The 12835-nt window shown below is 37.2% G+C and overlaps 1 protein-coding gene across 9 annotated transcripts in view; it reads right to left on the reverse strand.

Moving 5' to 3' along the window:
• Positions 1-12835, reverse strand: part of LRRTM4 (leucine rich repeat transmembrane neuronal 4) — a 932627-nt gene that overhangs the window by 680986 nt on the left and 238806 nt on the right. For 3 of the 9 annotated variants that reach the window (XM_070429578.1, XM_070429579.1, XM_070429580.1), the window contains one exon: positions 4430-5976. In XM_070429578.1, the coding sequence (XP_070285679.1) occupies positions 4430-5976 (1547 nt within the window). Of the gene's footprint in view, positions 1-2758; positions 5977-7787; positions 8160-8229; positions 8867-11739; positions 11871-12835 lie in introns of those variants that run through there. The other 6 variants (XM_070429582.1, XM_070429585.1, XM_070429583.1 and 3 more) reach the window with 5 other exon arrangements.

Below are 12835 nucleotides of genomic sequence, written 5' to 3' on the forward strand. Positions count from 1 at the left end.
TTTTGATTTGAGCTATACTGTGCTAGTTGAATAGACTCGATTCAGTGATGGGTCACAGAAAAATGAAGGAACCAGTCCAAAGTCACACCAAATATGACCATGTATAGTTTAAATCCTTTTTGTTTGTTTTTTACAGAAAGAATAGTAGACTATCTAGACATGAGATACCTCTAATTTTAGAGAGGATTAAATATACATCTTCAGAAGTATGTTCCTGACTAACAAATTCTGGTAATTTAAAACTGTTTTGTTTGTTTTTTAACTAATATGTCAATTCTTCAAAATGTACAAAAATTGTAATAGAAATATATTTATGTTGTCTCTATCCCCTCGTCTTTCCCTCCCTCTCTCTGAAAACATACAAACACACACACATATATATATATACACACATAAATATACAAAGTATAATTTCAATTATAACATTTTAACATAATACAACAGTAGATAGCCACCAAAATAAAGTCTATTTTCTATAACTTTATATTGGTAATGTGTAAATTTAACTCAATGATACTGATTCTGCTTAATTAGAATCCTCTTTGAACATATTATGCTTTTCAGTTCTTCGAAATTCATTCAGTGTACTTGAAAATGTCAACTTCTAAAGTGTAGAAAGATGTTAATAACTTCCTTAGGTCAATAGTTTGAAACAGACCCAATACAGTCAATAAATATAAACTTTTAGTAATGGTCTATACAACCCACTGCATAGCAGTGAAAGGAAGAATAAAAGCCCCTAATAACAACCAATATACTTATAGTTTACTCGACTCTGAAGAATATAACCAAAATATCAAGTATTTAGAAAATATATAACTAATGTCACCTATACTCCCATTTGCCTAATGGCAGTACTTTTAGCACTATGGGATCATTAAACTTTATATTTCAATAACTTAACTCTTAAAAATCTTGGATGGAGGATTTCATTCATTTTTACCAATTTCTTTTTTTTAATTCAAAATATAAACTTGAAATGTTCTCTCTTGTACTATATTCCCAATGACTAATTTTATAAAGGACCTTGCTATTTCCAGTTGATAAACACATCCCAGAAGAACCAGGTATTCAAGACTGTGTCCTATATCACCTCTACGTAAAATTTTGGTACACAAGATGAAGTGACTTCACGATCCTATATATTTTGTAATGAGATAAAGCTATGCAAAAGTTCACAAGCTATCTTCAAAGTATGCATTAGAAATGTCCTCTTTTAATGACACCTTACAAAGTTTTAGGCAAAGCTGTGTCCTTTTGGCTTTAAGTTGTCTTTTCTGACAACATAGTGAGGACAAATTAAATGATTCAATTCAACCACGCACACTGATCCACTCCAAGTATGATGATTGAGAAGTATGTATCTGTCAGAGTTGTGCCATATATCATATTAATTATTCATAACTATCTACTCTATTCTTCTTTTATAGATATAAGGTATTTTTACCGCCTAACTTATTAAAATATTCCCCTTCAATTTATTAGCAGAGAATGTGCACATGGACTTGTCAAAATTAAATTTTGTAAAAAATAGAGCCCAACTTACTTCTTTGTAAACTGCATGCTATATTTGTGTGGTGGCTCACAGACATCATTCTTATCATAAATATTAATATTTTTAATTTCTTCTTAAAAGAAATATACAAAATGAATATTTTCACTATTTAGATAACTAAATATGACATTCGTGTAGAAGTGGAATATTCAATTTAATGAAACTTTTTTCAAGGCACTATCTTAGAAAATTAGCATTTGGTGCTAAGTGTTCTAGTTAAATATTTATGGCTTTGTTGGGTACAGTTTAACATTTTGAATTTAAAAAAAGCTACCTCAAAAAATTATAAATATATTATGATTCTCTATTGATATGTAAGCTTTATGAACAACACCAGAATTACATTTAGCATACCTCTATTGTCTTAAAAAATCATTATCTTGGGCAGATCATTCCTCTTGCTTGGGTTCATATTGCAGAGAAGTTTTCTTAACAGGAGAAATTTTACTCCAGGGTGACCAAGAAGTAAGAGAAAATTATGGTTTTCATAAAAATTTCTAAAAATTTGCTTTCCCTCATTTGTTATATCCACTTATCACTATAACCTGTCAGAAAGGGATAGTGGTGGCTTATGTTTCAAAACAATTTAGTAGTCATTTAAATGTGGCTTGATTGGACCGCTTATAATGGAAAGGGAGTTATGGTCTTAAATGTATAGTCTACTACTTTCTACTTTTTAGGGCACGTAGAGTTTGGTCTACTTCAGTAGGGCTGCCATATTAACACAACAAATTCTTATAACATTTAACTAAAGTCTTCGTTACTTATTGCCTTAACACCATGTACATCCCCAACAATGCCACTGCAATTTCATAATCATAAACTCCAATCTCCATAGGATATATAGCATCAAACTGTGTTTTTAAACACTCATGCTTTCACAGGATAAAATGAGTTTTTGTCTTTTTCCGATTATGATACCTAGGGTCTTTGAAAAAATAATCTGGAAAAGTTTTGGATCCATTGTTCTTGATCTAAGTTTTTTAAGAATCTCACCATACTATTACAAAAGTCAAGAGAAAATGAATAAATGGAAATGGATTTTCCTTCCTTTTTATACTACTAGCCTTTACACGGATCTCAAATTATAAGAAAACTCTAGATTAAAACAGGGTGAACTTGTTTTACTAATATACACATATAAGTGTCAGACTATAATAAAGACATCTTTATATAGACTTTTATATAAAATCTTTTATTCTCTTTAATGTTTAAGGGCAATTGCATATACAGGTTTTTTTGGGAAATTTATTATCTGGGGTTACTTTTCTCACTTTCAGTCATGGACTAAATAAATAAGAGAAAATGAACTCTGTGAAGAATAGCTCAATATTGCAAATTATACTGAGTTGGAGATTATTTCAAACTCAGTATATGTCTGAAAAACATTTGCATTAGCATCTACATTTAGACTATGGAAAGATTTGGGTATACATTATCAAAGAACAAATTACATTTTAACTGTTATAACTAGTATTAAAAAGAGCAAAGTCTTTACTCATTAAAACTTTATTTTGAAAATGTAATCATCTAAAATTGGATGTTAAGACCGCTAGTGCCAGAACTTAACCTCTCTTCACTCTTATATTCCAGCAACAAGGCCTTGGCAGTTACAGTCTTTGCACTTTTTGATCAATTTTACCAAGAAAAGAATAATTTGTATCCAGTATTACTTACTGACAAGTTGAAACCTGTGGCTATTTTTCTATTCATAAACATGTTCCTATAAGTGATCTTTAAAATAAATAAACTGAGTGCAAACTTTGTCTCATGAAAATGAAAAGAGTGTAACATGAAATGCCTTCATTTGAGGCAAATGTCACAGAAAGGCTAGTACCCAGAACTCAAATCTCTCTCTTTTTATTTATATACATTTGCATCACGTAGTTTTGGATAAGTTTAACAAGAATACAGATCATTTTTGGGGGGATGACAGCAACACGCAAACACCCCTGTCTTGCCTGTCATTATGTTACTGCTAAATCATCCACAACATCATGACCTGATTTTATTTTCCGGGGACGTAGCCCAAAAATGAAACTTAAGTTTCATTCTGATTGCATACAAATAGCCAGCACTTAAGAAAACCCTTGAAAAGTGATCTATGTCTGATAATTAAAAACAAACAAAACAAAAAAAGAAGAGGGAGAAGGAAGGAAGGAAGGAAGGAAGGAAGGAAGGAAGGAAGGAAGGAAGGAAGGAAGGAAGGAAGGAAGGTTGGAAGACATATTTAAAAGCCTCATACAATTACACGGTAGGCCTCTGACATTCTCTATGCTGGTATAATAACTAAATGGCAAGTAACACAAAAACAGTTATCCTTGTGAGATCCCTGTAGCATGCTTTAATTAAAACTAAAAATTTACAACAAAATCAACCCTTGGATAAATTGCTCTTTGGTTTAAATCTTCGTTACCTCCTATAATTTTGGTAAAATCACTGTGTTTTTAAATTAAGCTGGCCTCTCCTTCTCTACTCCATTATAAAAGTCTAACAAGAACCAGACAGAAATCTTAGAATAGTTAGAATAGTTTTGTTTGTGTGTATGTGTGTGTTAAGTCCAACCCCTGTATACAAACTGGTAAAAAAAAAAAAAAAAAAAGATGTTGTAACATAGTACTTTATTCCAACTTAATCTCATCCTTGAATGAACTTCCTTCAAATTTCAACCATTAAAAAAAAAATAAAATAAAATAAAAGCAGTCAATTTCCTGGTGGTCGTCATGTAAGTAAGTAACCTTTCACACTGAGCAAAACCCAAAAGCCACAGGGTCATTAATCTTTTCTAGTGATTAGAGACACCTCTAAGCGCTTCAAACATTTACCTCTCCTTTCCCGCAGTAGAAATGCTTTTAGGAGGATCATGGTTCATACCTCGCATTCCCTGGAGCCAGAGATGGTATATGTGCAGGGCCCAGATCCATTAACGGATATATCCATGGTCTCAGAGTTTGTAGGCTTGTAGTCCACGTAATACTCCTGTAACGGGGAATTCATTTGTCTTTCAGACTCCCTGGTCTTTTTCCGCCGCCTCTTCATGAGAGAGTGCTGCTGGAGCTGTTTCATGCTGGCGGGGTAGCGTTTCCAGGACACATAGATAACCAGGAGGATCATGGCCACCGAGAGGAACAGGGCCACGCTCCCGGCAATGATTTTGTGAAACGAAACGTGCTCATACTCTTGTTCTGCGCCGGGGATCTGAAACCCCGGGGAGGCGCTGGGTGCTTCCAGGGTGGGCTGGACGGGGTCAGATTTGGAGACTGTCGGTTTGGGAATAATCAGAGGCTTCTGGGGAGTTTGGGGCACCAGGTGGGATTTTTCTGTGTTGACCACCGGGACTTCAGAGCAGATGTTATAGGTTTCCACGGCGTCGCTCACCTTTTCACCCTGGATATGCTTAGGTCCCGCACATATCATGGTGCTTTCCTTATTCCCTTTGAAATTCTTCAGCCAGTAAAATAGAGGGCAGATACTCCGACTGCATTCCCACATATTTCCAGACAAAGTGATGGATATTAATGATATCCACGCGTTGACAGTTTCCTGGGAAATGTTGGTGAGCTTGTTGGAATCCAGATTCAATTTCTGCAGATTGGGCAGGCATTTAAATGTGCCCGGCTCGATTCCTTGGATGTCATTCCCTGATAAATCCAAGTTGTGCAAGGAACTCCAAGTCCATGTCAAGCCTTGGCTGATGGAGCGAATCCTGTTCCATTGTAAGTAAATGGAGCGGAGGTTGAAGAGACGCGGGAAATGAGCAAAATTGATCTTTGAAAACTGATTGTGCTCCAGGTGGAGTTCCTTTAACTTCAGGAGGCCAGCAAAGGCATTGCGGGACAAGCTGCGGAGCCGGTTGTAACCCAAATCCAGGAAGTCGAGGTTTCGACAGTCTTGAAAAACTCGTATTGGCACAGTCTTGAGTGAGTTGGACCTCAAGTGCAAAATGATGAGTTTCCGGAGGCCTTTGAATTGTTCCGATTGCAAAGTCTGCAGCTTATTGTAGGAGAGGTCCAGATTGCGGAGATTAGGAACCGGGTGAAAGGTTTTATTGTGCAGATAGGTAATTTTGTTGGAGCTTAGAATTAATTCTTTCAGTCTACGAATGCCTTGAAATGCATCTTCATCCACCGAGCTAATGTAATTATGGTCAAGATAAAGCCATATAAGCTGGTTAAGGCCAGCAAACTGATTGGATTTGAGTTTCTGGATGCTGTTGAACCTTAATGATAAGCCTTGCGATCCTCCAGAAATGTTCTCTGGGATATCTGCGAAAGCATGAGACTCACAGTACACAATTTTGCCATCACATCTGCAGTTCTTTGGGCAAGCTCTCTGAGCCCCCGTGAACATAACAAGCAGCAGTGTGGAAAGTAGTGCTAGCACCACGCGCATGCCTCGCAGCTGCGTCATTAAACGGAAACCTACAATGTTAAAAAGAAGACAAATGCACATTGTAAAGCTATTCATATAAAGCATCCCCAGCATACCAAGATCAAGGGCATTTCCTCTAGTGCAGTGACGGGACAGTTGATTTCAGAACCATGCATTTAACATTGAAAGCTTTCTTGTCTCTGGGGCGGCATGTTAGCTATCAGGTTTCATTCGTTCTTCCTTGATTTTTAAACCACCACAGGGCTGTGGAACCGAGAACAGCTTTCTTTCCCGAGTTTCAGGAGTTCATGCAGACATCAGCAGTGAAAAGCCCTGAGCCTGGCTTATCGCTGAATGCCAACATTTTAATAACAGTATTATTTGGCAAGTCAGTGTTGAATACCAATACTAAACGCAGGAGCACCAAGTCTTCTGGCAATGGGGGGAAAAAATAAAATGTGACTTCCTAAAGCCCCATGCTTGTACATCTTTCCTAGTTGAGCACGCAGGATGTGATTTGGCAAAGGAGCTTCAGTCATATGTCAAGGTAATCCAAGTCTGTCCTGCCTGAAATTGTATCATTATTGCATAATAGAAAAACAATGTTTGAGCTCTGGGAAAACGGCATTGGGACCATCACGGGCAGCCAATGAAGCGTGGTACGAAGACTAATTAGTCAAGATACTCAACATTAGGAAGATCTGCCTGCCTTAGCTCTCCTGCCCAGTGATCTGCACAGCTCAGGACCCTGACTGTTGATAACACAAAACACTCCAAAGTTCAGATCCTCGGGTTCTCATTAAAATATCTGCATAAGGTGAAACATAAGCTCGCGTAGTGTTCGTTTTACTGTTAGGTTTAACATAGTTGCTTTTTCAAATGTGGGGTATAAACAAGTAGAGAAACGCAAGCTACCATCTCCCTCCCCCCTATCCCAACCTGCTGAAACGTCTCGCGGACTTTTTTTTTTCTCCCCTACCTCCATTAACTTCTGAAAACCTACAAAGTTGCAATCTATGGGCACTGAGGCTGCATTTCCAAGTCATAGCATCTTAAGGGATTTCTTTACCCTGTCAACAGGAGATTTATTAGTTCTTAGTGGTAGGAAGGGGAAAAAAACTACTGTGTGCTGCGGTTTCTATATTCCCCTTAAATATTCATATTTGTAACCGAGAGGCAATCAGCCAAACCTCTAAGCAAAAAACAACCTCTCCTTTTATTCAACCAGTTAAGTCTTTTTTTTTTCTGTTTGAAACCCGATCTTGCTCTCTGTCCTCTTGCCAGCTACAGACTCATTGAAATACATTCCAGCTCTCCCAGACAGGAGAAGGGGGGCGGGGGGGGGGGGGGCAGTCACACTTGAAAAAAGAAGACGGGCAAATGACTGCTGGAAATTTGGATGCTGTGGTCAGGATACAGCCTCAAAGATAAAACAAGCCCTTGTGCGACCTCTGAGAAAGTAACGACCCCACCCCTCCAGGAACGCAGCAAAGTGCTAACCACCTTCCTGACAGCGACCAGAAACGCACGCACGGTTAATATTATCAAGAATATAGAAGCAAACACAATGTTTATCTCATGCTCAATTCCCAAGCTGTGGGTACGCATACCGAAGAGACAGTCTGAAAGAGATGTCTCTCGAGTCTAAGTCCGTGATATGCATTTACGAATTTTAAAGAAACTACCGAAAGGAAAATGATCTAAAAATATAATAGCAACTACAGTGAGTCAACTGGCAAACTCGGAGGCTGCTGCTTTTTGCCTGTTTCCCCCGTCTTTTATCAGCTAACGCTGCGCCGAGACAGAGGCTAGGAAGCCTAGAGGATCAGCTTGGCTAAGGAAACAACAAAAGTTCACTTACCCATCCTTTGTCATCCAAAAGCGGTTCCCCCCTCTCTCAGCTTTCTTCTTAATTGGTCTCTTGTGCCGAAACCACCACCACCTTCATGACACAGTGCGGCTGTCATTCACACCATCCTGATCCCGCATGTGAGCTAGTAGCCCCATACAAACTTCCCCGGAGAGGACGGGCAAAAAAATATATATACATATATGAAAAAAATCAGCATGGGGTGGGATGGGGGGCAGGGAGAAGGAAGCTCTGGGGGGGAGGGGGGTGCGGGGAGGGCTTCTAGGCTCTGAGGACCATTGTGTGATTCACCAGAGACCCATCAGCAGTAACTGGCAATCTGTGCGAAAGAGCTACAGCCCATCTTGAAGGTAACCAACTTCTCTATAAAAAGACAGAGAGAGAGAGAGAGAGGGAAAAAAAAAAAAGAGAGAGAAGAAAATCTTCAGAATACCTGGCATTCCTTATTGTGCTGGCTTTTGCCATTCCCAGATAAAGCAATTCATCCTCTGGCTTTTCAGTTCTTGAAGCAAGCAGGCCTCCTGTGCTGCCTGAGACCCCAGTTTAAAAGCCATGCAGGCTAGGTTTATCCATTTAGCTGGTCAGGTTTAAAGTGTTTTGTAGCTGTGCTGAGAGGCAGCCCTTGTCTAATTCAGAAGGCTTTCCAGAGACTGATGATGCTCAGAGCTTGTTGGTGCTAATGCTTGAGTTTGTGATACACTGAGTGCCCTCCGCTGGAGAAAACAGATTGCACATTAAAGACGGGAACAAGTGAGCCTGTCAGTGGTGTGCAGCCTTCCCTCTCTCAGAAAGGGAAATTAAAGGCACAGGATCACTTTTTTTTTTTCCTCTCCAATAATATATATTATGAAAGGTTTATGCAACGGAGTACCATTCTCTGATATCAAATATGAAGTAAAACACTGCTTCTCTAAATATTATGTAATTGGTAATTTTTAAAAGTTGCCTTGACCCGATTTATTTCTTTTTGCTGCATATGCATGCATCACAAGGGAATTTATTACATGTTTTTTTTCAATAACAGAACTAATTTGAGCTTTATTTTTGTTGCTGTTTGTTTGTTTGATTTGTTTACATTTTTTAAACAAACCACACAGAGAATCAATCTTATTCAAGGGGAAAAAATGTAATAAAATCACTTTTAAAGATGATTACATGGCAAATCTTAGGTCTAATTTTTAAATTCCCAACTTATGGTAATAAAATAAATTCTGCAATTTTGTGCATTGTATTGAATATTCTAGATCATTGCTTTCTAAAAGTGTACATTTTTAGTTTTAAATCAGTTATCTTTAATACTATATTACCAAATGTACAGGTAGCTAAGAGAGTCTAGATGTTAAATAAGAGTAGAAATGCCAGCTTCGTATCATTAGCACAGTTACTTTTTAAAAACTTGTCTACATTTTAATGTAAATGTTTCTCCAGCAAGTCATTTATCATAATGTTTATTTCTATTTTAAAAAGTAAGTATGTTCTAGATCTTTGTTGTATTTCTCTAAAATGTGCAGAATATCCTCAGAATTAGGAGGGATGAAATGATCAAATACCTGAGATATGTATTTTTTAAATACCTATACACTATTTTTGAACCTGAACTGAAATTTAAAAAATAATATAACATCACACTTCTATTTTGTTTATCTTCTTTACTTGTTTATTTCATAATCCTCTTGCTAATAATTTTGGAACAATCCAGAATGAACCAATGTAACACAGAGAAAGACTGTTGGATACGTTGCTAACCTAATTTACCCTGTGTGAGAAGTTTAAATGGAGTTTACATAAGCAACTAGAATTACTGAAAATAAAAATTTTTAGAAATACTTCTTGGTTTTAGACTATCTTCCAAAATATTTATATGTGGGGAGGGCTTATCATATACGTAACAAAAAAAATTGACTCAGATTTAATAGTATGCAGTCACAGGCAATTATCCAAAACTAGGTTTTCTGAAAAAAAAAGGGGGGGAGGAGGATAATATGTAACCCAAGTATATTGCTTTCCCATTAACTGATACCTGAATTTCTATTTTAAGAATGTTTACCTTTGGCTTCAGGATTAATACCGGTTGAAATGCAAATGCATACCAAAAGTGACAATATTATTTGGTTAATGAAGGGGGTATATCTATCTACAAAAATAAACATAAGTAATACACATAATTTGTTCATCATTGTGTGGTTTATATCGAAACAAAACCCCACCCAAATATTCAATGATAGAGGATTAATTCTGGAAAAAAATACTCATGAAATAGAACATATGCTGCCATTAAAATGAAAATGGTTTATACATGCTGAGAGGAAAGGATGATCACAATTTATAAAGTAAGGAGAGAGGGGAAGAGAACACCAGTGAAGGAGAGTCTGTCAGTCTACACATTTTTGTTTGCATTGGGCCAAAGTAAAAGGGAGATCATTTAAGTGGATTTTACATAAACAACTAGAGTTGTTGTGCATCACTGAAAATGAATATTTTTAGAAATATTTCTTGGTTTTAGACTATCTTCCAAAATATTTATAAGTTATGGGGATACCATATGCGTAACAATAGAATGCGTTTTTGTTTCATCTTTTATGATTTTTTCTTCTACATTTTAAATTTTCAAATGTGATGAATATATGGTCCCTATATGTACCAAACATATACCGACATAAGAATGAATTTTCCTTTGTTTGAATATAAGATATGAGAAGAGCTTTTGATAGTGGATTAAAAATAACCCAATGACGTTACACACATTTATGGTGTGAACATGCATACATAGAAGTGTTGTTTGAAGTACTAAAAGCTAATAGATGCTGATTTATAAAGTCATTACCAGATTATATGTAGACTATATAAAGAATGATGTAAAAAATCAGTTACAGGTCCCTTGAACACACTGTGAGGACATAAGAGGGTCAAGAGATTAGAGAGTGACAAATGATGTTGTGTGAAGATTTCTAGATACCTTCACACACACACACACACACACACACGCACTCATCCTTCCAAAGGGAACATTTTGAAAGGAAGAGGAATGTCAGCTACTAGGTTTAATTGTAGTGAATGGTATTTCTATGGGCTACTTGACCATGATATGTGTTTCTAGCAGTGAGCCCAGTACAATAGAATGGTATCTGATTTCTGTCTGGGAAATCCAGGAGATAAGAGAAATAATACTTTCACCAATAAAGATTTTTTAAAAAAAGAAGAAGAGATGGGTGAAAAAATAAAAGGGAGAAAGAAGAGTAAAACTTGTGTTGAGATTGGCTTTTGGATTTCACTTGCAGAGTTTATCTGGATAAAAACATGCACAAGTGTTTTCCATGGAATAAAGGAGAAGTTTGTGGGATAGAGAGTGAGCTTGGTGTTGTTTTCACTCCCGAGGAGAACAGAAAGAGTCTACATGGGTACACTGCCCAAACAGACGAAGACAACAACAACAGAACAAATCAAGTTTGACAAGCATCACATGGATGAAAAAGAAAAAAAAAAAATGTGTCATCCTCATCACGGGAAATTTGACCCATTATTTCTAATGGTGCAAAAAGGGAAATATCGATGTGCCTGTAAGAAACAGAAATACCTTTGGCATCTTCTAGGCTCGGGCATCTCAAACCTTTTCACAGTAGTACCAGTTTTACAACCATGAAGTTTCCTGGTTGTCAGAAACAGCAATGAGTAAGTGTGAGAGGAGGTAGGCAAGAATGAGAAAAGCTGGGGGACATCTGTAATAGTGTCAACAATTTTAAAAAAAAGAATGAGGAAAGCTAACTATGCTTCCTCTGTGTTCTACAGCAGATGGCTCACTTGCAACTGGTCCTACATTTGAACATGGGGAGAAGGTTTAAGCTTTATATGAAATATGAGCTATTAACTAATATGGTAAATTTAATACTTCCATTTACTGATTTCAGACATCATGAACTAAGGATAAAATAAAATATTTTGTTACCTCAAAGCATTTGCTGATCTCACCTTCATAACTTAGAATTGACCATGGTAGAAGGATTTTACCATAAATAGAATGTTCCATACATTCTATTTTCCAAAGATTTTTTCATACATCATGGAAATCAGCAAAATCTAAGAATGAAAGTGTGATTCATTTCTTGAGTGTCCAGACTTAAAGAAAGTGATGAAGAAAACATTAGTAATATGGATTAAACTAAAATGTGTGCTGCATCTGTAACTATCCTACATAATAAAAGCTTAATATGCTAAATGTCCTGTCCACCAGTTGGCCATTCAACCAATCAAAGCGTAATATGCTAATGATATGCTAAGATCACTCAACTGCTTGCTATGACGTGCACTGACCACCAAGGGGAAGACACTCCAACCGGAAGGTTAGCTTGCTGCTGGGGTCTGGCTGATCGGGACTGAGCGAGACGGGCTGGACATGCCCTGGAGCCCTCCCAGGGTCCCTACTAGGCTGGCCAACCTCCCACATCTCTCCCTGGTCTTGATCATGCACTGTGGGGTCCCTCAGCCTAGCCTGCACCCTCTTGCAATTCCAGACCCTTTGGGGGTTTTGGAGAGCCAATTTCAGCCTGATCCAGCAGGCCAGACTGAGGGACCCCACTGGTGCATGAATTCATGCACCAGCCTCTAGTTTAATTATAAATAGCACAAAAATTGAGAACTTTATTTTCAGTATTTGAAAATTATTATCTGGATTGAGTAAAAAAGTCACTCATATTGCCCAGGCTGGTGTTGTTACATGGTTAGAGTGTCAGCCTGCACACCAAAAGGTCATGGGTTTGATTCCTGGTCAAAGACATGTACCTAGGTTGTAGGTACTATTTCCCGCCCTGGTTGGAGCATGTGCAGGAGGCAACCAATGGATGTCTCTCCCTGCCCCCACTCCCTCCCACTCTCTCTAAAAATCAATGGGAACAAATATCCTTGGGTGAGGATTAACAAAAAAACAAAACAAAACAAACAAACAAAAAAACACCCAAAAAGTCACTCATCATTAACAAATGAGCAAAATGTCAATATATGTCTATGTTATTTCACTTTTGTCTTACTCATTAAGGTAAGCAAAA

This window comes from Myotis yumanensis, unplaced genomic scaffold (assembly GCF_028538775.1).
Source record: "Myotis yumanensis isolate MYYU_CA2020_CCGP unplaced genomic scaffold, mMyoYum1.0.hap1 SCAF_11, whole genome shotgun sequence".
Classification (NCBI taxonomy): domain Eukaryota; kingdom Metazoa; phylum Chordata; class Mammalia; order Chiroptera; family Vespertilionidae; genus Myotis; species Myotis yumanensis.